At 40.9% G+C, this 26,492-nt stretch overlaps 2 protein-coding genes across 2 annotated transcripts in view; both read right to left on the bottom strand.

Annotated features, from left to right (window-relative positions):
- LOC147014086 (stAR-related lipid transfer protein 3-like) overlaps positions 1-26,492 on the bottom strand; it is a 107,446-nt gene that overhangs the window by 13,978 nt on the left and 66,976 nt on the right.
- Positions 5-5,615, bottom strand: LOC147014089 (uncharacterized). The gene has a single exon (XM_085851747.1). It carries the CDS (start codon positions 3,580-3,582, stop codon positions 2,341-2,343), a length of 1,242 nt encoding a protein of 413 aa, XP_085707873.1. The 5' UTR covers positions 3,583-5,615; the 3' UTR covers positions 5-2,340.

The following is a 26,492-nucleotide window of genomic DNA, read 5'->3' as shown; positions in this document are numbered from 1 at the left end:
AGAACAAGCAACGTCTTAAAAACAAGATGCAAAGCAAGTTGTAAAGAAGCACACAGCAGAAATAGAGGAAACACTCCACCCTGCTGTAAAGTAATAATGTCCACAATGATGCAATAGAGCAATCCCTTTTAGTCCAGGAGCCCAGAAGGTTTATTCAAGTGAAAAGCACCGGAACGTTTGACGTCATGGGCTGATGGGGTCATCCACCGACATCACAAAAATGCATTGCTGCCGGGTCTGACCCGTGGCTTTCCCCCCAAAATCACTCAATTAGTGACGCCATTACCGATAAACATAATTTCGTCAATATCTAGCAAACTATGCATGATAATATCACAAATAAGATGTCCATACCTATGTTTTCATGGTCAATCATTACCCTGATGCTATGCATATTGCTAGAAAATGTATAGTTTACCATGTAAATGTATGGTTCATCCACTAAATTAGCGATTCCATTACCGAACCCACACTATCTGAAAAACTGTGCGTGATAATATCACAAATAAGGTGTCTATACCGATATTTTTATGGTCAATCATTACCCTAACACCTGTGTTATTACTGGGAAATGTGTAGTTTACCATGTAAATGTGGAGCCCACCCGCTCATTAAGCGACGCCATTACCGAACAATGATATATGGAAAACTTGCAAATGTGCAATTTACATAATTAACTTGATGTCCTCTTGGCATTACAAGTCTTCTCTATCACTCTCATCACTGTCCTCACTCCAAGCATTATCCGACTCTTCCTCATCTACTGAATTATCTTCCACGCCATCCCCATCATCCTCATGCGGGCCTGTGAGGGACTCTGGAACTGAACTTCCTGGATACCAGTCTGGTTCAAAGCAGTTTTGATACAACTTCCATCCATAGTCTGTCGGACTCACCCCACCAGTTTAGTCGAGTCAATATGTCAAAAAGATGTTCACTTCCGGAAGAAAGCATGAAAATTTGTATACAGGGATTTTTGAGTATACTGAATCCATTTCTAACCGGATCCACGCTGGCAAACCAAGGGATCACACTCAAAATCAAGAAATCCAAGCCGCCCTGTGTATTGCCGATTTTGATATTTCGTCAGAACTTTGGTTCTATTTGACATAAAAACATGATCTTGGTGCCGATTTATAGGTTTTTAGGGTCAAATAATTCAATGAGATGCCTTAAAATACCATAAATGTGATTGGAACAAAATCCAAGATGGCTGTCCTCTGTCGGTAATGCAAATATCAATCTCGTTTTTTTTCCGTTTGGCATAGAACATGATCTTATGGCTAAATATCGGTTTTTAGGGACAAGAAATTCAATAAAGTATTTTTTATTACTATAAAATGTATCAGTAGGAAGATCCAGTTACACCTTTAACAAATTTCGATGAACCATTGAGAGCAATATTGCTCACACTCATAATTCACAAAGAATATAGATGTACACTTGTCATTTTTTTCCCATTATTGGTAATGTGCAGGGAATAAACGGTTTTACTGATATAATACCAAACTAGATGAAATGAGTTTAAATTGTATTACAAATGTCAAAAGAGGAACTTAATCTAGGACACTGTCCACCACAAAAACACAGCTGTGTGCACGGGAGGCTTGCTTTAGCACACTGGCATCTTCCTGTGCACTGTTTTTTACATGCACACTTAATAAGTTCTCTGCAGCCCTTTGATGCTTCTGGCAGGGTACTCCATAAGGGCACCCAGATTCGCTCACTGTCGAGTTGCCACCCCCACTCGGAAGGACTTGGAAGTGTTGGATTGGCCTCCAATGCCTGACCCCAGACGTATCTTGCTTGGTAAGCAGCACGCTTTACATGTTGTAGAAGTGCTGCACGTGACAGTGGGATGTTCTCCAGCTTCCGATTACAGTAGGAGAAGAGATGCTTCCTGGCTTCATTCACATCAGTGAGTTGTGACGTGCGAGAGTACAGCAGAACCACATATCTTTCGAGTTCCTTCAGGTCTGCTTCTGTAACTTCATCGGGAGTAGCAGACAGCCGTAGAAATACTTCAGTGATGTCTGGAAGTGAATTCCATACTTCCTAAGCGGTCTTCTTACCGACGGAGCTCAATGAAGACACCGTGTCACATCCTGATATGGCGTGCATAAATGGGAGGCCTCTGCAGTAATCATTGCTAAGCTCACTGGCAATGACATGTGCTTCAATATACCGAAAGTGTGCACCATGGCCAAAAGCTAACCAAAGTTCACAATCTTCCATGCTGATTGCAGTCACAATGGCAAGAACTAAGACGTCCGTGTCAGTAGCGTGCACCATGATCCTCTTCATGCCATTGGTGTAGGCATGGAAGCAGTGAAGCATCATTCAGTAGTCTGCTTCTTCGTGTAAACATGGTTGAAGCCCAGAAACATCAAGTGTTGCAGAGGAGGCAACATTCTGACCTTTCGTTGTGACCAGCATCTTCCCTGGCACTGTTGATTCAGATTCGATAACAGTGGCTAGAAATCTGAAGAGCTCAGTCTTGTTGCTGTCAACACGCAAGAAGCTTTTCCAGTTGTGTGGAAGTCGTGTTTTCTCGGAAACTCGAAGAGCTTCTCCAGTACCTCGGCCCTCTCTGGTGTGTGCTTTGAGACTGTCGGCCTTATAGGAATCCCACACAACATCTACTCGTGCAACATGTACAAGTTGCCTCTTGAGATATGGAACAAAGACAAACTCTGCATAATCTTTGAATGTTTTCACGTTTGTTGTGGCAGTCTTCGGATCCAATGTGTGGACGAGAGCAGCCCCGTCAAAGATCTTTACATCCACATCAGGTGTGTTCTGTGGACGTTGGGCTAGTGGTTCCAAACACTTCAGCAATTCAGCTTTTTCTCTGAGTCGCATCATGTTATTTTTAGCCAGAGACGGTGGCCAAGAGTGGTTCTCATGCTGGAAGAAGATGTCCATATCACCATTTCGTGCTTGGCAAGATATGTACATTCTAGAAAACAGTTGCAGGTCACTCTTCATGTTTGACAATTTGGACTTCTTCATTGAGGGCACTTTCCGCTCTCCAGACTTGAACAATTGAAGATTGTTCTTTGGAACAGTTTCATAGAGTGGCTTCTCCATCTTCACAAACCGTGAATCAACGAATGTTTTGTATTGATTCTTTCCTATTTCCTCTGCTTCAGAGATGTTTTTGATGACTTCATCAGCCATGATGACCTTTGTGTCCAGTGTGAGGAGATCAGTGCTCGTTTCTGTGAAGGGATTACCAAGCTCATTCATAACATCTATCATGCTTTGTACATTTGAGGCAAATCTCTTTTGTGTGGTCAATGTTTGTTCATGATGTCGGTTGTCATGGGTTTCCTTATGAGATAGGCTCACTTCAACATCATGTATGATCCTGGCCATCTCAGGACCAGCAATCAACCATCGCTTGAGGGCTGATTCATTTTCAGTGATGCCAATTATCCCACCATCTCCTTTCAGCACAGCATTAAGCTGCTCATGCACATGGTCATGTGCCATCATGGAGAAGCAATGGGTGGTCTTTTGGGTTACAAAATGACCTCTGAATTCTTTGTAAACACCTGGGCATTCATGTTGTAGCTGCATTAAATCTCACACATGAACTGGTAACCACTTGGCATAGTGGAAGTGATCCATGGCAAACATCCGAGGCACTATTCTCCCCAGGGTGCTAATGTATAGCTCAAAGTTTCCTTCGCGCTGTGATTGCATGAACTGAAGGAAGAGAACTTCAAGGTTGAAGGTTTTGCTCCAGTATTGAAACTGGGGAAGCTGAGTCTCCATGAGTGTGCACCAGTCATTGAATGACATCGCTGGATTTGCTTCTGCCTCAACTTCCATTTTGTAGGAATTGTATGCTTGGTTACGCAAGCAAAAAAGTGCAGCAGCTGTTACTTGATGAGTCTACTGAGAACGGGCCGTGAATGATCCCTTCTTGAGAGCATCACCTCTACCATCAGTTGCAACGTTTGCAGTCGTCATCACACTCACCCATCCACTGCCATCTAGCCAGTCTCCTAAAACTTTGAGCAAGGCCATCTCGATATGCAAACCGCCCATCATCACCACGAACTTGTCTTCCCCATAGGTTTCTGGCCAGGTCCACTGTATCTTCTTGGCAATTACAAACAGTGGTTGATCAACGGTCAATCTTGGGACTTGTCCAGGATGTACAAGTTCTGTAGCTTGAGCGATTACATCCATACCATGCTTTACCATCGCCAGAGAATGAGCATTTTCTCGAAATAATGGCATGAGTCCAGATATTGCTGGTGGTCTGGGGCAGGAATCTTGTGATGCTGCGAAATGTGCCGACCAAGAAATATCATCATCTGCATTCAGTTCAGGTTTCTTCAAAAGATTTTCAGCTGAGTTTGCCCAAGCTAACTGCATGTCGTCTGAATCAACTGGAGACTTTTCTGGAACAGCTTGTCCCTCTGTCTTGTGTGGAGTAGGGCTATCATCTGGGAAAGCAGCCGGTGGGACAGTCATGTATGACTCCATAATTGGCTTCATCTTCCTTGTTCTTGTCAATGATAGGGGTCTTCTGAAGCTCTGTGCCTGCACATTCATTAGTAACATGCTGTGTGAGAGAGATGGCGGTTCCATGGAATGCAGTTTGCACTGAAGTGGATGAAGGATTGTGGTCGATGTTGTCCAGATTGCCTGTTGTGAAAAGATCCTTTCTCAGGACTCTGGGGTACACAACTCCAACATCTTCAAAAGAGGCCAATGCACTGTTTGCTACATCAGTTGCTATCTGTTGTACTCGGTCATAAGATACAGACAACCCTTTCTCAAAAAGGGTGTCGATAAAGTCATGCTTTCGGGTCTTATTGTGGATCAGCAACCCAATGTACAGAGGGAGTCTAGTTTCACGTTCCAGGCTGTGCCGAGTCGTTGGAGCAGTGGCTTCTCTTCTACTACTTTTGATTGTGTTGAATGTAATCAATTCAACTATGGATATTGCAGCTGTTTTCACAACATGGTTGTTTTCCATCTGATTTTTTATGTTTGTACCGCCAAGTACCATCTGAACTAACGCCATCAAGGAGGCCGTGTTGTCATCATACTGCTCGTATGTCAGTGATCCTGTGAACGTATAGTGCTTCTGAAATATCTCATTCCTGATTATATAGCAGCTCTCATAAGAACAACAGCATCACTCTCACAGTCCCGTTTCTTTGCCTCCAACAATGTTTCTCCAACGTCATCCTTGAATGTCAGCACGACCTCATACTTGTTTTTATGCGCTTCCAAGTCAGGAATTTGTGCAAGAAGCTTTTCGTTCAAACGAGTTGAGTTTGGGTGCTCTGGCATATCGCTACCAAGTTGCTGAAGTCGTGACCTGTAGAGTCGTACAAGGCTTGACAGCTTAAAAATGTGTTCAGCATGCTCTTCTTGTCGAGACCCTTCAATATAGGATACCAATTCGGCAAAGGCTATAGACTCAGGCGTTAGATGTGGATCTTCCTTCTGAGCCTCTTTCCTGACAAGTGTGCGATGTCTATTGCATAAGGCAGTCAAACACTGTTTGTGGTATACAGCATCTATTGCGGTCATATCACCAGAGGACAGCTTGGCAAGCAGTCGGGTATCACGAAGCTCTGTTGCCATTTTTCGAACATTTGCGTCTATCTGTGCTGTAGCAGCTCTATGATAACCTTCCTCCACTTTGTCGTCACAAAAGAAGCAGGACAGGCTTTTGTCAGTTTGAATGGAGGAACCAGGGAATGCCCCTCATAGTCTGCCTTTGAGTGGAGAAGTCTCAGTCTCTCTTACTTTGGCTATCTTCTTGCGGGCACGCTCAACTTTCTCTTTGCTAAACTTCATGTGGCATGTTTTGTGCCATTTTGCATTGTGCTGGGAAAGAGTTGCAGCTATACCTTGGCCGTCATCCAAACGTGACAAATTTATGTCCATTGGCAGGGCACCAAGTGAGTGCAGCTCCTGGATATGTTCAGCTATTGTATCATAGGCTCGGGACTGATGGGCATCCTTGGATTGAGATGGGTCTCTCAGCGGTTCCGATGAACGTTTTTGACATAGGGCACAAAGTGTCCAATCTGTTTCGGGCAAAACCACATCAGAAGCACTGTCCAGCTTTATTTTCTTGGTTGCCATATTAGTCTATTCTACGTCAGGTTAGTTACAGGTAGGCATGCACCTTGGAATGGTCACCATCTTTCCTGAAAAGAAAGTGAAATCTGTTATATTTATATAACTGAGATATCTACACCAAATATTTCAGTTTTAGTCATACAATATGTAGCCTAATCAGATTAATGTTCTGAAAATGAAACAAATTATCAGATTAATGGAAAGTTCTGAAAACAAAATAAAACATTAGAATAATGAAATGATATACATGTATGGTCTTCCTGAGAAGTAAACAAAAATAAAGCATTAATTCATTGAATTGTTCACCCTATGTGTTAAGTGTTTTGATGACTTTTGTGGATCTTGTTCTGAATACAATGTAATTTAAGCTACGTGATTGAATTTCTTGTCCCTAAAAACCTATATTTAGCCATAAGATCATGTTCTATGCCAAACAGAAAAAAAAAACAACGAGATTGATATTTGCATTACCTACAGAGGACAGCCATCTTGGATTTTGTTCCAATCACATTTATGGTATTTTAAGGCATCTCATTGAATTCTTTGACCCTAAAAACCTATAAATCGGCACCAAGATCATGTTTTTATGTCAAATAGAACCAAAGTTCTGACGGAATATCAAAATCGACCATACGCAGGGTGGCCATCTTGGATTTCTTGATTTTGAGTGTGATCCCTTGGTTTGCCAGCGTGGATCCGGTTAGAAATGGATTCAGCATACTCAAAAACCCCTATATACAAATTTTCATGCTTTCTTCCGGAAGTGAACATCTTGGCCTCATATTCTACATATCTACTGGACAAGTTGGATCTGTCTGATCAGCTCTCTTCCAGATTCTTGCCACCCGTCATAGTGCACCCTTTTCATATGATTACCAAGTGTCTTGGCGCACGGGGGAAGAGAGGCACAGTTTATCTTCTTTATTCTGGCAAGGGGCTCCTTTTAGTCACCACTACCTTGTATCTGGATTCATTAATGTCAGAGGTTTTGAAGCCATACAGCACGCAGACAAAGGATGTAACAGCTTGGACGTCTACCTCCTCCGCTGTTGGAGATCACAATGCCATCACATGAGCTGCATCTGATTCCATCTGCTGGAAGGGCTTCACTTTGCCCTTTCTGTAGAAAAACGATGTGAAATCACAACCAGTCAAGGCATGAAGGCCGATTAGTGCTTCAGTGATACCAGTTTGTTTCTTCTCAAGAATGTCAGCTAGTTTAGTGACATCAATGTACCTTCGGTGGTTGCCAGATCCATAGTCCATGATGATGTTTATCCCTTCCGACCTTCCAGAAAGCCCAAGCTGAATGATGAAGACGTCCGTATCAGTGGACCTTACTAGAATGTTACCAGTGGAAATGTTGTTTGCGTGAAAGGCAATGAGTGTGTCAGCTTCTTCATGTCGACAATGGAGGTGATTCGGTTCTTCCATTTGCAGCACATCATCCTCGTTCTTCATCGCCATACACACACCACCATTTTGAAACAGTGTTTTTCTTCCAAGAATTGAACCATATTGGAGCTTCTTCCATTCCTCCATTACAAACCGGGCAAACTCTTCCTTGAATGATCCATTTTGTCCCTACTGTTGAATGCAGAGTATTCTTGCCATCTGGTGTCTCCGTGTTTACATCGTAGTTATCCCAGGCTAATGCTGAAAAAGAAGAATAAATATCATCATCATCATCTACCATTTTTATTCTATCGACCATTAATATTCTAACTAATAATTTGTAATTGTTGATATTGAATAAAAACAGTCCTTGCCATTTCGTATCACGGTGTTAAGATCATAGTTATCCCAGGCTAATGCTGAAAAATACAAAAAGGTAATAACACAACATTTTCACCACAAACGTGTATTTGTATTATTATTGCTATTATTATTATTATTACCTGTTCCCAATCCATCGTGCAGATGGAGACCAGCAGGAGTTTCCTGTTCCATGTTAGAGCAGGTGGAGGCCATTTCAGTCAGGTCAGGTCAGGTATGGGAGCATGTGCCAAAACAGCGCGTCGCTGCGTCCACTTTCCGCCGGTACTCCAGGGGCCTCCATCTGGCCATCCCCCAGGCAGATGCCAGGCCCATCCTCATCTCCTTGAGATGATGGTCAACCTGCTGCAACCATGAGGCACGTGGTCGGCCCACTGGCCTCCTCCACTCATGAGACTCCCTCGCTGAGAGAATCTGGTGAGCAGGATCAGCGTCAGGAAAACGAGCCACATGTCCATACAGCCGCAACTGACGTTCACGGACTATGCAGGTAACAAATCTCATCCGAGTCTCTCTCAGCAACCGCTCGTTGGGCACAAAATCTGAGCAGCGATAGCCAAGGATTCTCCGAAGACACCTGGTACCAAAGGAATTAAGTCTCCGTCTCAGATCCTTGGTCAGAGTGCAAGTCTCGCACCCATAGAGCAAGACTGGAAGTACCAAGGACCTGAAGACTCGGACTTTCGTCCTCCCGCACAGGTACCGGCAGCGCCACACCCCATGATCCAGTGAATCCATGACTCCCCAGGCCCGACCCAGACGTCTATTGACCTCTGACTCGCAGCCAGCAGAGACATGAATATCACTGCCAAGGTAAGTGAATCTCTCCACGACCTCAACATCCTCACCACAAACAGGCACAGACAGGACAGCAGCATCCAAGATGTCACCGAAAGCCTGGATCTTAGTTTTGACCCAAGAAACCCACAATCCCAGCGGCTCCGACTCCTCATTCAGCACCTCGAGGGCCCCGAAAAGGATGTCTAAAGTCTCCGCAAAGATGACTGCATCATCTGCAAAATCAAGGTCCGAGATCTTCACATTCCCAAACGATGCACCGCAACTTGATCTCTCCGCCATCCTCCCTAAAATCCAGTCCATACAAGTGCTGAAAAGTGTGGGGGCAAGTACACATCCCTGACGAACTCCAGTAACAACTGGAAATAAGTCAGAGATGGTACCACCACACTTCACAGCACTCTCAGTACCAGAGTAGAGTAGAGTTCAGACATCAGATCGATCAGTTTTGGTGGCACCCCACGAAGACCAAGAATCCTCCAGAGGACATCCCGATTCACTGAATCGAACGCTTTACAGAGATCAACATAGGCTGCAAGCAGCCCCTGCTGAAACTCTCGTCTGCGTTCGGTGAGGACACGAAGGGCAAGGATACGGTCAATCGTTGACCTCTTTGGTGTAAAGCCTGACAGCTCTGGACGCTGGTGCTCAAGCAGATGGTGGCGTACCCTATCAAGAATTATCCGAGCAAAGACCTTGCCCGGCACTGAGAGCAGCGTCACCCCTCGGTAGTTGTTGCAGTCTTGGCGATCACCCTTCCCTTTCCAGAGAGGGACAACAAGGCCCCTCTTCCAGTAAGTTGGGATGATGCCTGTGTTCCAGGCAGAGCACAAAACTGCATGCAACGACGCGAGTGCAGCATTTCCACCAGCCTTGAGAAGTTCGGCACGGATGCCACAGATCCCTGGAGCTTTGCCCCGTTTCAACTGGTTCACCGCAGCCCGTGTTTCCACAAGCGAAGGTGGACCACAGTTGATTCGAGGGTCAGCAACAGGGCTTGTAACACCCTTGACGTCCAACTCGACAGCTGGGGGATCAGCCTGGTACAACCGCTCAAAGTAACCGGCCCAGCGGGCCTTCACTTCAGACTCCTCTGTCAAGAGCCTACCACTCTCTGCTCGAACTGCAGTGCTCCGAGGGATGGGCTTGGATGAACGTAGTGCGCGAATTCCCCTGTAAGCGGGACGAGAATCACCTGTCCACAGGTGAGGCTCTACCCCCTCACAGATTCCTCGCACATAGGCCTCCTTGTCCACCCTCAGTGCACGTACAGTTTTACGCCTCAGCTCCCTGAACAGCTCAACTCTGCCATTCAGCCTGGCCCTGCGACTCTGGTCAATGGTATCCAGTGTCCCTTGAGAGACAAATTTCTTCTTTGCCCTGTGGTGAGCTCCAAGACATCCACCGGCAACATCAAGGACGGTGGTCTTGAAGGCGCTCCACAACTCTTCAGGACCCCCCAAAGCACCCAGACCCCCCAAGTGTCCACTCAGCCTGTTCGCAAACTCCTCAGCTACTCTCTCATCCCTGAGCTTGGCAACATCCAGCCTAGGCTGGGATGGTACCATTCTCCAGGATTTAAGGTGCAGCTTTAGAGTTGCTACAACAAGCCTGTGGTCAGTATTGAGGAACTCAGCACTCTGGTAGACCCTGCAGTTTTGGATCATCCTCCAACGACCGTCAATGAGGACATGGTCAATCTCCTTTGCCACACCGCCAGCGTTGGAATACCAAGTCCAGCGATGAGCTTGTGGGCGCTGAAACCATGAAACAGCCACCCTGAGTCCATGACTTCTTGCAAAGTCAAGGAACTTAGTGCTATTCTGGTTCATAGTTCCTGACCCATGGGGACCAACACACACCTCATAACCATCCCTATCAGTTCCAGTCGATGCATTGAAATCCCCCAAGACTAGAAGTGTATCTCGTCTGGGGCACTGATCAACCACAGACTCGAGTGTGGCGTAGAATGCATCCTTCACGGTGAGATCACTCGCCTCAGTCGGAGCATAAACAGAGACCAGGGAAATGACACCTAAGGAGTGACGAATCCTTAATCTCATAATACGCTCGTTGACCGGTGTTACCTCAATTATCATTGGGGTCAGCTTATTGGACACAGCTACAGCAACTCCTTGGGTATGGTAACCATCAGAGCGACCAGACCAATTGTAGGTGTAACCACCCACCATTATCTCGCCGCAATCCGGTCTCCGAACCTCAGAGAGAGCTGCAATCCCGATGTCCAAACGCTTGAGCTCAGATGATAACAGAGACAGGTGATCATCCTCTCTTAGGGATAGGACATTCCAGGCACCCACCCGAAGGGACCGCCTCAGGTTAACCCAAGGAGACCGCCGTCTGGTGGACAACACCTCAGCACCACTCCGACAAACTCTCCCGCAATCTGACCCAGGGATGTTACCCCGTGGTTTCCCTCCTATCAAAGATTGGGGGTCCCGAAGGCTTTGCCCCAATCCCGTCATCCGGTGAGCTGCCCTGCGAAGGGAAGCTGCACAGGAGGTACTCCCACGGAGTGGGTTTTCAGATTTTTTTGCGTTTTGCGGAATGAAGGGTTTTACGGTGGCCGGAGTGCAAATCCTGCCACCAACCTCCTAATAAGAAGTAACCCAACTGCAGGAGGATGTCTGCAGACACAGTTGGGCACTAGATATGGATGGCCGTTGGCTCACAAGGAGCTCCTCCGCCCTTTGACAGGTTTTGTTTTTAATCCTTCTGGGTGTCGATATCCAAACACCCCCCTCACCAGAAAACCTGGTCGAGGGAGACGGTTTAGTCGCCGACAACCTGACCATGGAACAGGTTAGTACAGGTTTACATGGTACCTGTAGCAGGTCACAGATCGAACCTGACCTGACATCAGCTTTTTTGATACATTTTGATACATTTTGGAAGATAACATTTCAGTCTCGAGACGCTTCACTTCATCGTAGCTGATACAATTACCAAAGCGGTTCAGGGTCGTCAACACTGTTTTCGATCCTGTCAGTGTTCCCAACCAGAGCCCAAGGGCTTGATGCTTCCAAGGCTTAATTCTTCCTCTGGTACAGTTGAACACAGCATCCGATGCACCAGCTGCTTTTCTTTTCTTGCTTTTCAATGCTTTTCTCTCGATCACATCCCTATTGGAGTTATTTACATCAATTTCTGATTGCAACCCACCGATGAGAGTACGGAAGAACAAGAGAATCAGATCGGGGATACTTGGGGAATTTTCCTTCAGGGTGTGAACTGAAGTGGGTGATAGGGTCTTTGATTGGGGGATTGCAAGAATTTCTGTCCGCAATGCCATGGCAGCACACTTGATTTCTTCAATCTTTTCATTGGAATCAGTCAGCATAGCAAATGCCTCAGCAGACATCAGTGATGAGTGGAATACAAAGTTTCCAGATTTTTATTTTTTTGTATACCTTATCGAGGCTCATGTGAGAGCTAACACACAACGCACAGCAAGGGGTGCATGAGACGAGGGGCGGGAGTGGGAAGGACAAAACAGTGTGGAATAGAGAAACGAGATCTGTGGAAGGGAGAGGGGTGAGGCGGGTACACAGGGTAAACAAGATGGACATTACAGGGACTTTCAGGAAGGAAAGCAGGGAATTTGAAGGAGGTGGGTTTGGGGTGGATTAACGGGGGTAGAAAAGATCGAGGATTTGGATGGGGGATGATAAGAGGTGGTGGTGAACAGCTGTTTTGAAGGCCTGGAGGGAAGAATGAGATCGAATAGAGTGAGGGACTTTATTCCAAAGGCGGGAAAAAAGAGGAATGGAAGAGTGAAGGTGAGGAGCGATTCGTGATTTTGGTAGCTTTACCAGAAGGGGGTTGTTGGCGGACCTTGAGAGGCCTGCGGAAATGTGGTGGGGACAAATCGCAGAGAGAGCAGGGGGGGGGGAGAGGCTGGAGAGGAGACGGTAGAAGACAGAAAGACCACCGACCAGCCTGCGGTGAGAGAGTGAGAGCCCAAAGACTCAGCCTCATTGCGGGAGATGCCAATGATCCGAAATGCCTTGGTTTCCACAACGTGAAGGCGAAAAAGGTGGGAGGCAGGAGTACCAGCCCAGAGGGGAGAGCAGTACTGCATCAGGCTGCGGACGAAAGCTTTGTAAGTGGTCAGGAGCTCAGGTGGGCCGAGGAAGGACTTTGCACGACGGATTTGTCATTTTTTTAAACTCGTTTGTCAACGAGGATTTCCAGTAATCGTTCCTTTATCTTCGATATCAGCCTTTATGTAGTGTACTTATCAATGTCATCCTGTGTTCCTCCAAGAGCAAGAAACTCTTCTTTGTACAAATTAAAAATTACTGACGCCAACATGGGAGTTTTGTTTTTGACGACTTAATTTTTGAGGAACATCGACAAGTTTTTGAAGGCTTCAACGTGCATCTTCCGATTCGACGTTTGCTCTTCATCCGTCACATCCAGTCTTACATGGTCACAAGTGTTATGGTATTTGGCATCCTTTGCAAAAAGATCTTCCCCTAGTCCAATGATCCTAGTATCACACTTTTTCTTAGCAGCAAGAAGGATTGCCTTGCTCCTGTCTGTGGTCAAATATTGGCTGAGGGGTTCATTTTTCTGCAACTTCCTCTTACTCTTATGTCCACAAAAAAGACATTCCTGTCCAAGGACGCCTCTCATGCTGGTAGAAGGATGATCGGAACTTGAACGAGTGGTCTTCTGAGGTGGTTCAGATGGTTCGGTGCTTGGAGGTGCTCCTCTCTTAACAGCACAGAATCGACTGAAGCAAACTGAGTGGTAATATTTGCCTTCTGGGCCCTCAGCTGTTCTGATCTCTTCAGAGGTGTTCGAAAACTTGTCACTTTGAATTGCCTTTCGCCATCTAGCAGCATTTTTGGCTGTTTCCCAGTTGCTGGAATTGAAACACTTCAGGGCACGTTTCTTTTCTCCTCTTTCTTTGCAAATTATACAAACGGGGGTATCATTTGCCATGATCTGTAAATAACAAAAAGGGACAGAGACCAATGCATTATTTGCCACATTGTAACAAATGACAGAGATGGTACGACTCCAGCAGGCAACTTTCAGGGTGAACTCAACATTTTCAAGCACTCGAGTTGGCATTGTAATATTTCACCATAAAAACATGGGTATAGACACCTTATTTGTGATATTATCATGCAGTGTTTTTCAGATATTAATGAAAATGGGGTTTTCCGCAATGGCGTTGCTAACCGAGTGGGTGAACTAAACATTTACATTGTAAACTATACATTTTCAAGCAATAATGCGGGTGTCAGTGTAATGATTGAACATGAAAACATAGGTGTAGACACCTTATTCGTTATATCATCATGCATATTTTTCCAGATATTGAGCAAAATAGGTTTATCGGTAATGGCGTCATTAATTGAGTGATTTTGGGGGGAAAGCCACAAGTCAGACTCGGCAGCAATGCATTTTTGTGACGTCGGTGGATGACCCCATCAGCCCATGAGGTCAAACGTTCTGGCGCTTTTCACTTGAATAAACCTTCTGGGCTCCTGGACTATTTAACTCTCAGATTGCTGGGTAGTTACAGTAGACTTAAATAATTGTGAAGAATCTGTAAGCAATGCCATGCGACGGCAGTGTACGTCTTCTCCATTGGTCCAGTTAAGGAAATGATTTTAAATTTTGCCAAGGTACCTAAACATAGTGGCATACCCTTCATCAAAAGGCACAGTGAAAACGTTAACATCCACTAACAAGTGCAAGCAAACAAAACAGCCAGCTTAGGGTCCCCTCAGAACAGATGGGACGCTCTGCAATGTAACACCCAACTTGGGGAGCCAGCACTTTTATAGTCAGATTGAAATTTTTCTCATGTTCGAGCACAGACACAACCCAAATAAAAACGCTGTTTCAAGAGCTGTGCTGGTTATCTGCAACACTTATTTAATCATTCTTCAACAACTTGGTATATCTAAAGAAAATAAGTTCATCTAGCTGGGTGCTTTGGTAAAATCGTGTGTGTGTGTGTGTGTGTGTGTGTGTGTGTGTGTGTGTGTGTGTGTGTGTGTGTATGTATGTGTGATCTCAAAAATTTGGGTTTCAGAATGTGGAACCGAGTCCTCCCAGGACTCGAAGTATCCACCTTCGTTTTGGTGAAGGATTGCAATTCATGGGCAAAGTTGTGAAGTTGTGCTCTCCAAGTTTTGTTCCGAGGACTCTTTTCAAGATCGTCATTGAGTCCTGGGCAGCTTCCAAATGCAGTTGGTTTGTGGTAATGTTCCCAGGATGGTTTGTAGGATCTTGGTAAGGTTCTTCTATATCATTCCTGTGCTCCACTAATTATCACTGGTACAATTTTGGTTCTCTTCAGCTTCCAAGAGATTTTCAGTTCATTCTTGAGAGCTTGACATTTGATAATTTTCTTGATTTCTGCGTTATTTCGACCAAAAATCACTGGGTACAGAAACCTCAATTCGCAATGCCTTTTCCTTTTTTATCCAAGTACTATATCCAGTCGCAGTGTTTTGTTTTCTATTATTCACACTGTATGGGATCATCAGGTCGTATGTGAGCATTATGTTCTTGTTCTCAATGATGGCTTTTGGTTCACATTTCCATGAGTTTTCTGGAACTGGGATATTAAATTTTTTGCAGATGTGCCAGTGTATTACTCCACACACATTGTTGTGCCTTTGGGTGTGCAGCTGTTTTGACAAGAGTTTTTTTTACATCCCGATAGAATGTGACTCGTGCTTTCTGTTCTACACATGTCCGATTGGCTCAGTCCTGCCATTTTCTTAAAGCCATTCATGTAGTGTCCTTGGTCTTGTGAATTTATGACGATTCGTTCTCCATTCCAAATTGAGCTGACCTCTTCTAAGCCACTCTGGTGATCCTTCTTTGTCTATCCCTAATCTGTCCAACTCGCATGTCCTACTCTATTCCTAATCTGTTCAACCCTGCTCTTTTGTCTCTCAGTTGTCACCATATATCTGTTGATATTTCATCTTATATTTTTCTTTTGTCCTTTTTTGCAATTGTTGGGACTATTTATTGCTGTTTTGGTTTAGTTTGTGACATCTTCTATTCACACCTGCTTTTGGAAGTTTTTTGCAAGGTGAGTGAGAGATACCTTTTCTGGCTTGTGGTGTTCATGCTTGTGTACAAATTGTATTTGGTAATTTGTTGAACTTTTCACATACTCTGCTAATCCTAGTCGTATTGTTGCCTGCAAATCTTGTATCGTTGTCTGTTTTTGTTGGTCTACCTCACATGAATGAGCACTTGGCACACTTATCGAGGTCAAATTCCATTTGGATGTCGTCAGAGTACCGTTTCATTAATTTCAGTTGTTCTGCCAATTTTTCATCGTTCCAATCAAAGAGCTTTAAATCATTCATATAAAGTAGATGTCACCTTTCTTGTTTCTTTGGACGTTCTTTTATTGGTTATTCAGGTGTACTCATTCAGGTGTCCTTACTCATTAATGAGGTTACTTAGTGGATCGAGAGCAAGGCAAAACAGGAGGGGGAAAGACCGTCTCCTTGAAAGATCCCACGCCGCATCTTTACTCCTCGTATTTCGATCTTTCCTTCTGAGTGCTGGATGATCAGTGTGGTATTCCAGAGATCCATTTCTTTCTCAATCAGCTTGATTATTTGGGGATTTAGCTTGTACATTTGCATACACTTTATCATCCATGAATATGACACTGTCAAAAGCTTTTTCATCATCTATCCAGGCTGTGGACAGTTTGGTTCTTCTAGTATTGCAGTTTTTGAGTATGGCCTTGGTTAGCAGGTGATCTATTGTTCCATAGCATCCTCCCTTACATCCCTTCTGTTCTGCTTTTAGGCCTCCTTGTTGTGTTAGATGGTGGTGCAATGTTTCAGTGACAATTCCTGTTAAAAGTTTGTATGTTGTTGGTGGACAGGTTATTGGCCGGTATTTGTGAGGTTGTTGGGTTTGCCTCAGATTTTGGATGAGTAAGGTGTGACCTTCTGCGAGCCATTCATCCATTTCCTCATCCCCTTGGATAAGTTCAGTGAATGCTTGAGCATCGGGAACATGGAGAGCATCAAATTGCTTTAGTCAGAAGTTTGGGATCCCATCAGGGCCAGGGCTTTTGAAGTTCTCCATCTTTTCAAGTTGTTGTCTTATCTTTTCTACATCAATTATTACTGGGGGAATTTCCTCGAGATGTTGCTTCTTCTCCTCTCGGTTTCGGATCCATTCTTCCTCCTTATTGTGTTCTTTTCAATCTTTTAAATCCCGTTCCAGAATTGTTCCAGTTCATCTTTTTTAGGAGGGGATGACACATTCTGCTTCAATTTCCCTTGTCCACTGTAGAATCTTTCTCGGTCGTTTTCAAACATCTGGCTTTGTTTTCTCTTGCTGTTAGCCTCGTCATCGTTATTTTTTAAATTTTCCATGCTATTGCTTCTATTTTCAACAACCATTAACTGGAGGTCTTTATCTTCAATTATATATTTGTTTTTTCATTTTTTTTGAATTCTCCTCTTTAAGGCCCGGTCACACCTTGACGTTTTAGCCAACGTATGCCGATTTTTGAATTTTTTTTCTAAAACGCTGGCACACGTTGAATAGGTTATGGGTAAGTTTTGATAACATTGAGAGCACGCTGAAAAACACTGCCATACGTCGTTGTACGCTGGCTTTAAACGTTGTACTTTTCGGTTGTCCTCAAATTTTTTCATGCTTGAAATTTCACGACGTATGCCGGCGTATGACTCACACGTTCCGCGACGCTGGCCACAAGTTGTATGCACGGTCTGCGATCGTTGACAGACGTCAACACATGCTACTTGTAAGTTAATCATAAGTTGAGACACGCCGAGCTAATGTTTAGCGTACCCGAAACTTATTTCTAACCTATGATTAACGAGTTGTTGGCACGTTACGCGACCGACGATCGACGTCGGTATAATGGATCGTCCTTGCGTCAGCGTCCACGGCCACGGCCAGGACATTTATTTGCAGCATTCTTCAAACTTTTCTTCGGCATGACGAGGATGTTCACACTTCGATGTCTAGCTTGGCTATGATTCCAATTGTCCATCGGCAGCGTTTATTTAAAATAGTCGAGTTTGCGCGTTTTAACACGTTCAGAAGAAACGCTTCAAATTTCAAAACCTCAGCGTCAAAAAACAAAGGCGAGTGACAGCAATTTAAATCATTCGTTGTAAACAATGAAAATAGTTGAGTGGTACCGTTTAAAAGTCGTTGAGTGTAAAAAAAATCCAATTTTTGAGCGCAAGCGTCTACTTTCAATAGTGGGGTTTGAGCGATTTAGCACATTCATTAGAAACGATTAAAATTTCCAAGCGCCAGCGTCAAAAAACAAAGGCGAGTGACAGCAATTTAAATCGTTCATTGTAAACAATGAAAATGGCTGAGTGGTACCGTTTAAAAGTCGTTGAGTGTTAAAAAAATCCAATTGTTGAGCGCAAGCATCTACTTTCAATAGTGGAGATGCAGCCATTTAAATCGTTGAGTGGCAGCCTATGAACGTACCCGTGGACACGCGGACGCAAGGACGATCCATCATAACCCACACCCTCCCCTCACACTCACCTACTACTGCCAACATGAACAAACTACTACTAATACTAATACTAATACTAATACTAATACTAATACTAATACTGTTACTGCTGACATGGACATCGACTCAAAAAGGAACTCGAAAACACTGTTGGGTTCCCCTTTTATGAGCAGCATTTTTATATACCAATTCCCAAAACTGCTGGGAACACGTCTTTATATGGCAGTTGTAAGCTAGAAACACGTTCATTTTTTTTTTTTTTGTCGACCGGAAGACGTCATTGGAATACGTCTACATACGTCGATGTGTGTTGGGACTACGTAAAGAATTGGTTCAAAGCACGTCAAACATAAGTTAGAAATAAGTTTCGCGTAAAAAAGACATTACCGCGACGTGTTTTGACTTATGAGTAGCTTATAAGTAGCCTTTGTGGACGTGTGTAAGCGTCCACATATCGTGTGTAAAACTTATCCCCATCACATGCGGAACGTGTATCATACGCCGAGTACGTCGTAAAATTTTGAACATGTTTAAAATTTCTTGACGTACTCTACTTACTACGACGTATGATAGCGTACTTTAGCGTTCTACTCACGTATACCAAACTTACTCATACCGTATTTGACGTGCCCCAACGTTTTAGACACATTTTTCTTAGGTCGGCATACGCTGGCAAGATCGCCAAGGTGTGACCGCGATGTTGACACTTCCATTTCTACGGCAGTTATGATTCGAATCGTTGTGCGTCAGCCTTTTAATAGGCTACGCCACGACATCGTCGGCGATGCGTGCAACGCGCTATGCCGAAGTTAGACTATCGTTGGGCATCGGTTGTGTAGGCCGACAACAGGTTCAGCATTCGTTGGTATAAGTTATCGAAAACACAACGAAACGTTCTGTGTCCATTACTAATATGTTATGCATACGACCAACTCGTTATGAATACGTCCGAATCTTAAAAAAAAACATCAAAAGTTCAACGTCAGCCAGCGTTTTACATACATTTTAATACGTTGCCATCGCTGGCTAAAACGTCAAGGTGTGACCGGGCCTTTAGTTTGGGATCGGGATCTGATTCTGATTCTGATTCCTCTCTCTCTCTGACTCTCTCTCTCTCTGACTCTCTCTCTCTCTCTGACTCTCTCTCTCTCTCTGACTCTCTCTCTCTCTCTGACTCTCTCTCTCTCTCTCTCTGACTCTCTCTCTCTCTGACTCTCTCTCTGACTCTCTCTCTCTCTCTCTCGTCTTTGCTTCCATGGTGGTGCTTGGTTTTGGGGTTTTTATTTGTGGAACCTGTTCTGTTCTTGCAGTGTTTTGTTATTATTTTTCATGAATGAGTATTGCTGCTACAAAACTCATTATGTTTATTTCTCGTTGGGGGGGGGGGGGGCTGATTAAAAAAAAAAATTAAAATGTTTGTTTTCTTGATTAATGTTTTTGTGCATTTACTATTATGTAGTCAAATTAATCGACTTTCTTCAGTTGGTGTCATTCACATGCCCCTGACCTTATTAGCCAACTACTCTTCGAGATCACAGTCGGGTGGATATACTGGTTTGGCTCACTTATCCCCATGTTAATGAATGGGGGATTTTCAGCGATTCCCTTTTTTTTTTCCCTAAAAATAAACCCCCTTTTTATCCGTTTTTCCCTGCTGTGCAGGGGTTTGGCTTTTTGTGAGGCAATGTTTTATGGCCGGATGCCCTTCCTGACACCAACCCTGGTCGCCTCTTACGACACACAGGGATATGGTACACCTATTCTAACCGGGGCATACACCGGGACCAGTACACTGGCACTCATTTCACCGACCTCGGAAGGATGACAGGCTGAGTCAACCCCCTGGTGTTAATTCAGCAGCCAACGGGGCTTGAACTCAGGACACTGGGATCCCAAGCCGCCACCCTAACCACTAAGCCAACACCAGGCTTAGCCAACACCAGGCTTTGTAGGTATATATATATTATATATACAAGTTATTATATTATATATATATATATATAACCAGGCTATCCCAAGGTATATTTATTTGTCTCCCCTTTTAACCTGGAGGTTGAACCTCATTGAATTGAACACCTGGAGGTTGAACAGCTCACTCATTGAACCTATAAAGATTTGTTCATTCTCAAATTCCTTCAATAGTTTAATTTTCTTTGTACAATAATCCCCATCTAAAATATTGACAAACAAAACATTTGAATCTTTATATTTTTTAAGATACCCCTTTTGTGCCATTACGAAATGATAAACTTCTCTTAATGCTCTTGTTTGACCACCTCCTGAGCCACATATCATTTTGAGATTATAGTAAATTGTTTTTTCATTGTTCAATTGATAACCATCAAAGTTTTCAGTCCATTCAAGGATATTCATTTTTTTCTTTACATCCTCTAACTTACTACTTTTTAAATTGATTCGCTTATTTGTTTTATTTACCTTTGTTTTACTTATTTTTTCAATAAGACTTATTTGATATTTTTCACATTCATTATGTTTTCCATTTATATACCAAGACTGAGATTTTCTCCACTCTTTAGTTTGATTAATACTTGGTTTAACCATTTATATATTGCGAAAAAACGCGGCGGTAGCCCTTAAAAAAACCCTAACCCATCTTCCCATCGTTAAAATGCAATCTATTTTATACACTCTATCATACAATATCCATATGAACACAATCTATTCCATTATCTAAAATAAATCTCTTATCATCAAAGGCTCCTAATGCCTTTTTATTTACTTCTTCAATATATATATATATATATATATATATATATATATATATATATATATATATATGTTATGTTTGTAACTTCTTATTGTATTCATTTTCCTATATTCTTCTTTCTTATTCATCAAACAATTATAATAATTTCTAAAAGTTATTGATTTCTTTATTACATATTTCTTTATTCCCTTTAACCTCTTATCAATCTGATCACCATACTTATAAGCATATGCCTTTGCTCTCAATCCAATAAACTCACTCATTACTTTTCCACCCAACTCATCCTTAAACTTACCAATAACCTTTTCATTCTTTTTGGAAAATAACTCACTCTTCTTGCTGAAATTACTTGTATCATATACTCCAATATTTTTCTTCATATCTTCATAAACATCATCAGTTTTTATATCTAAGATAAAACTATCAGTGTCCATATACAACAATGAAACATTTTCACCATACTCTTTCTTTAAGTCATTATACAAATAATCATACATCAATATCTTTGATAAATCAAGAACTGCTGTTCCAATATAAATTGGTTTATCCATTACAATACTTTCCTTTTTCATATGAATTGCAGAAAAGTTCTCTGAAAAAACCTCTTCTCTCTCAAAACTTGGTTTATTTATCAATCTCGAAGCTTCTTTCCAAGATGTTGCGAATCTAATGTTTTGCCTGTTTCTAACATTTTCCATAGTCTTTCCAAATACAGCATTATTCATTAATTTATAAAAGTCCCCTTCAAATTTTACTTTTGTATTTGCTCTCATATCTGTATTGAATTGAATATACTTTTTCACCCAAGGACTTTGTTTAAATTTTAAAACTCTATGAATTTTAGCTACTCTCAATCCTCTCAAAAACTGTTTTAAGCTTCTCTGATGCAAAACATATCCCTCTTTATCATAGAATGTTGTTAATAACTTTTCTGTTGATTTACCTTTAATATTAAAAACTTTTATGATAATCACTTAACCATTCTTTCTTTGGGGTTTCTTTCTCACATGCAAAAGGAAGATCTTTATGCTTATTATGAAGATCACTCGGGTACCTCAAATCAACTTCAAAATAATAACCTTCTTCTTCGTCATTCAATTCCTCTTGAGAAGAAATAACAATATTCATCAACGCCTTTTCATAATCCTTTTCTTCCACCCATTCTAATTTACCATAAGGCAGAGATTGAGACATTGCCCATCCATACAAATTATTAGCATCAAAATACATCAAATAATTACTATCTTTTTCACTATCATAATTTGGAAGATATTTATTATTTGCTTTAGCATATCTTTTTGAACATACTTGTGATATTCCACCTCTCTTGGACTTCTCAATCATCAAAAGCATATCAACATCACTGATTAAATCTATATCTTGTTTTGTCATTTTCAACATTGCACTCCAAGCTAAACCAGGAGCTGTGAAATAGTGGGCAGGATCTAATCCATAACAATTTTTATTATGACAGAGTGATCTAAAAGCTTCAAACACATCAGCTAACAATAAAACATCTGTTTTTAGATATAAATCATGATATTCTCCAAGGTTCTTTATCTTAAATATTTTCCATATTTCTTGTGCGTGTTTATATTCCTTATCACTTATCTCTTCTTCATAAAGGTTATTATAGAAACTTTCTTTTGATGGAAGTTGTGTTTCTTTAAATCTCATAAATGAATCCATATAATCATAAGGATAAATTCCCTTGTAAGAATTTTCTCTTTACTTTGAATTTCATTCCTTGTTTGAATTTCCTCTCTCGTAAGAATTCCTTCTTTAATCAGAATTTCATCTTTAATCAGAATTTCCTCCTTAGTTAGAATTTCATTCATTGTTCTAATTTTCTTTATAATTAGAATTTCATCTTCAGTTAGAATTTCTTCATTAATTTCCTCATTAATTAGAATTTCCTCTTTACTTTGAATTCTCTCTTTAATCTGAATTTCCTCTTTAGTGAGAATTTCCTCTTTTGGAAAGAATGAATTAAGATTTGGAAAAGAGTCCGTGGAGCTTAGATTTGATGCGAGGTAGGCTAGTGGTGTTCCCATAAACTTGTAAGAATCTAGAAACCTAATACGAGTTAAAGGTTTTGTGAATATCATTTTTGTAAATGAAATATAATTTTGACTTGTGTTTGTTATGGCAGAAATATTCCCTGGTGTTTTTGAAAGTTAATTTATAAATAGATGTGTATCATAGTTGGCGCTGTTGTGAAGAAAGACTGGAATAAAAAGGTAATTTATAATTAAGATTACAACAGGAATGAGCGGGACCTCTATATTTACCAGTAAGATGACAATGATCTCTAACTTTAGACTCCTTAATTTCCCCCTCACAAATATGACAGATATTGTTCTTTCTAAATTCTAATTTTTCTTCTTTGGTTAATTTCATCGGTTCATTTGTTTCTTTTATTAATTTAGTTAGTCTTTTACAATCCTTTTCTAATCGTTTTACAAACTCTTGTGAAGCTTTTTTGCCACTATGATGTTCAAGTTTGTTATACTTTTCTCCAACAGATGATTTGATATAATAACAGAAACCACAAGGAATATGTTTTTGATATTTATTTGTATATGATTCTTTTGGATTAGGAGAAGCAGTATTTATCTTTTTAAGGATACACTCAAAATCAGCGTATATCACAAATGGGTGCATGATAGATTTATTATAATCTTCAAAATAAATCTTTTCACCAGGTTTAGGCATTGTAATTACAGCTGATTTATGATTACTACAATATTTTGAATGTTGTTCTAATCGTTCTTTTGTATGAAATGAATTAAGACATCGCTTACAAGGATATATTTTGTTTGCTGTTCTGAATACCTGAGAAGAGATTAATTTTGATAAATTATTGATGTATGTGTAATGTGAATTCTTTCCAACACTAAAATATAAAAGATCAATGTGTGTTTCTTCATTTTTATAGTTGTTTGAAATTTTTAATATTTGAACTTTGTTTGTATCCGTTAATCCATATACATTAATAGAAAGATTATTCTTTTTCTCAAATTTAGGAATATCTGTTAGTGGCATTGGGAATTTAAAATCTTTAATGTCCAAGGTATTCTCATATTTCATATATTGTTTTACTCTTTCTGAATTACATTTTGGTGGATGAAAGTGAGCAAGAACAGACCAGAGAAAACATTTATTATCATTGTTCTTAATTTTAACAACTGCCTTCTTTAGTTTTATTTCTTTTGGTAATTCAATATAAGAAGAAGCTTTAAGAGGGTTTGATTTTAGAATGTGTATATCTAAAAAGATGATTTTTTTAATATTGAATCCACTTCCTACCACTGTATTATCAACATCCTCCTCTTGTCTTGATAGTTCTTCATAAACCCCACTATTCAAAAAATCTTGAAATGATGTTATAAAATGAAGATCTGTTCTCATATAAGGAGTATGTTCTTCATCTTGTCTTTTCATGTTCATTTTCACTCCCATATAAAACTTTAAAGTTTTCATTTCTTTTAATGTCTTTTTAATAAATTTTTCAACATCGGGTTTCACTATTTCAATTGATTCAGCTATTGATGATGGACCGGGTTCTCCAAATTGAAAAATCCTTATTTTTATATGCCCTTTAAATGCCCCATCAGTGTTTTCAATATAATAGTCTCCCTTTACTTTAAACTCATTTTTCTTGTGTTTTTGTGATTGAAGATGTTTATTATAACTACTCTTCAAAACATCCTTTGAACAGATATCACAATGTTTTCTTTCCAACTCAAGAGGAGATATTTGATGAAATAGATTAAATGTGTGTTTGTTGGTTAGTAGGGTGAATATACTGGTTCTAGCTCACTTTTCCCCATGTAAATGAAGGGGGGATTTTCAGCGATTCCCTTTTTTTTCCCCTAAAAATAAACCCCCTTTTTATCCGTTTTTCCCTGCTGTGCAGGGGTTTGGCTTTTTGTGAGGCAATGTTTTATGGTCGGATGCCCTTCCTGGACGCCTCTTACAACACAGGGATATGGTACACCTATTCTAACCGGGGCATACACCGGGACCAGTATACTGGTACTCATTTCGCCGACCTCGGAAGGATGACAGGCTGAGTCAACCCCCTGGTGTTAATTCAGCAGCTGAGCGGGATTCGAACTCGGGACACTGGGATCCCAAGCCGCCACCCTAACCACTAAGCCAACACCAGGCTTTGTATATATATATAACCAGGCTATCCCAAGGTATATTTATTTGTCTCCCCTTTAACCTGGAGGTTGATCAGCTCACTCATTGAACCTATAAAGATTTGTTCATTCTCAAATTCCTTCAATAGTTTAATTTTCTTTGCACAATAATCCCCATCTAAAATATTGACAAACAAAACATTTGAATCTTTATATTTTTTAAGATACCCCTTTTGTGCCATTACGAAATGATAAACTTCTCTTAATGATCTCATCTGACCACCTCCTGAGCCACATATCATTTTGAGATTATAGTAAATTGTTTTTTCATTGTTCAATTGATAACCATCAAAGTTTTCAGTCCATTCAAGGATATTCATTTTTTTCTTTACATCCTCTAACTTACTACTTTTTAAATTGATTCGCTTATTTGTTTTATTTACCTTTGTTTTAGTTATTTTTTCAATAAGACTTATTTGATATTTTTCACATTCATTATGTTTTCCATTTATATACCAAGACTGAGATTTTCTCCACTCTTTAGTTTGATTAATACTTGGTTTAACCATTTATATATTGTGAAAAAACGCGGCGGTAGCCCTTAAAAAACCCTAACCCTTCTTCCCATCGTTAAAACGCAATCTATTTTATACACTCTATCATACAATATCCATATGGAACACAATCTATTCCATTATCTAAAATAAATCTCTTATCATCAAAGGCTCCTAATGCCTTTTTATTTACTTCTTCACTATATATGTTATGTTTATAACTTCTTATTGTATTCATTTTCCTGTATTCTTCTTTCTTATTCATCAAACAATTATAATAATTTCTAAAAGTTATTGATTTCTTTATTACATATTTCTTTATTCCCTTTAACCTCTTATCAATCTGATCACCATACTTATAAGCATATGCCTTTGCTCTCAATCCAATAAACTCACTCATTACTTTTCCACCCAACTCATCCTTAAACTTACCAATAACCTTTTCATTCTTTTTGGAAAATAACTCACTCTTCTTGCTGAAATTACTTGTATCATATACTCCAATATTTTTCTTCATATCTTCATAAACATCATCAGTTTTTATATCTAGGATAAAACTATCAGTGTCCATATACAACAATGAAACATTTTCACCATACTCTTTCTTTAAGTCATTATACAAATAATCATACATCAATATCTTTGATAAATCAAGAACTGCTGTTCCAATATAAATTGGTTTATCCATTACAATACTTTCCTTTTTCATATGAATTGCAGAAAAGTTCTCTGAAAAAACCTCTTCTCTCTCAAAACTTGGTTTATTTATCAATCTCGAAGCTTCTTTCCAAGATGTTGCGAATCTAATGTTTTGCCTGTTTCTAACATTTTCC

The sequence above is a fragment of the Eptatretus burgeri genome, chromosome 13 (genome assembly GCF_056783735.1).
Source record: "Eptatretus burgeri isolate ZD-2024b chromosome 13, Ebu_testis_v1, whole genome shotgun sequence".
Lineage (NCBI taxonomy): Eukaryota > Metazoa > Chordata > Myxini > Myxiniformes > Myxinidae > Eptatretus > Eptatretus burgeri.
The sequence above is the reverse complement of the archived record's forward strand: the minus strand, read 5'-3'. Positions and strand labels throughout refer to the sequence as shown.

Coding starts and splice junctions, on each gene's coding strand:
- LOC147014089 (XM_085851747.1), bottom strand. CDS start 3,582: ATGCAGCTACAACATGAATGCCCAGGTGTTTACAAAGAATTCAGAGGT.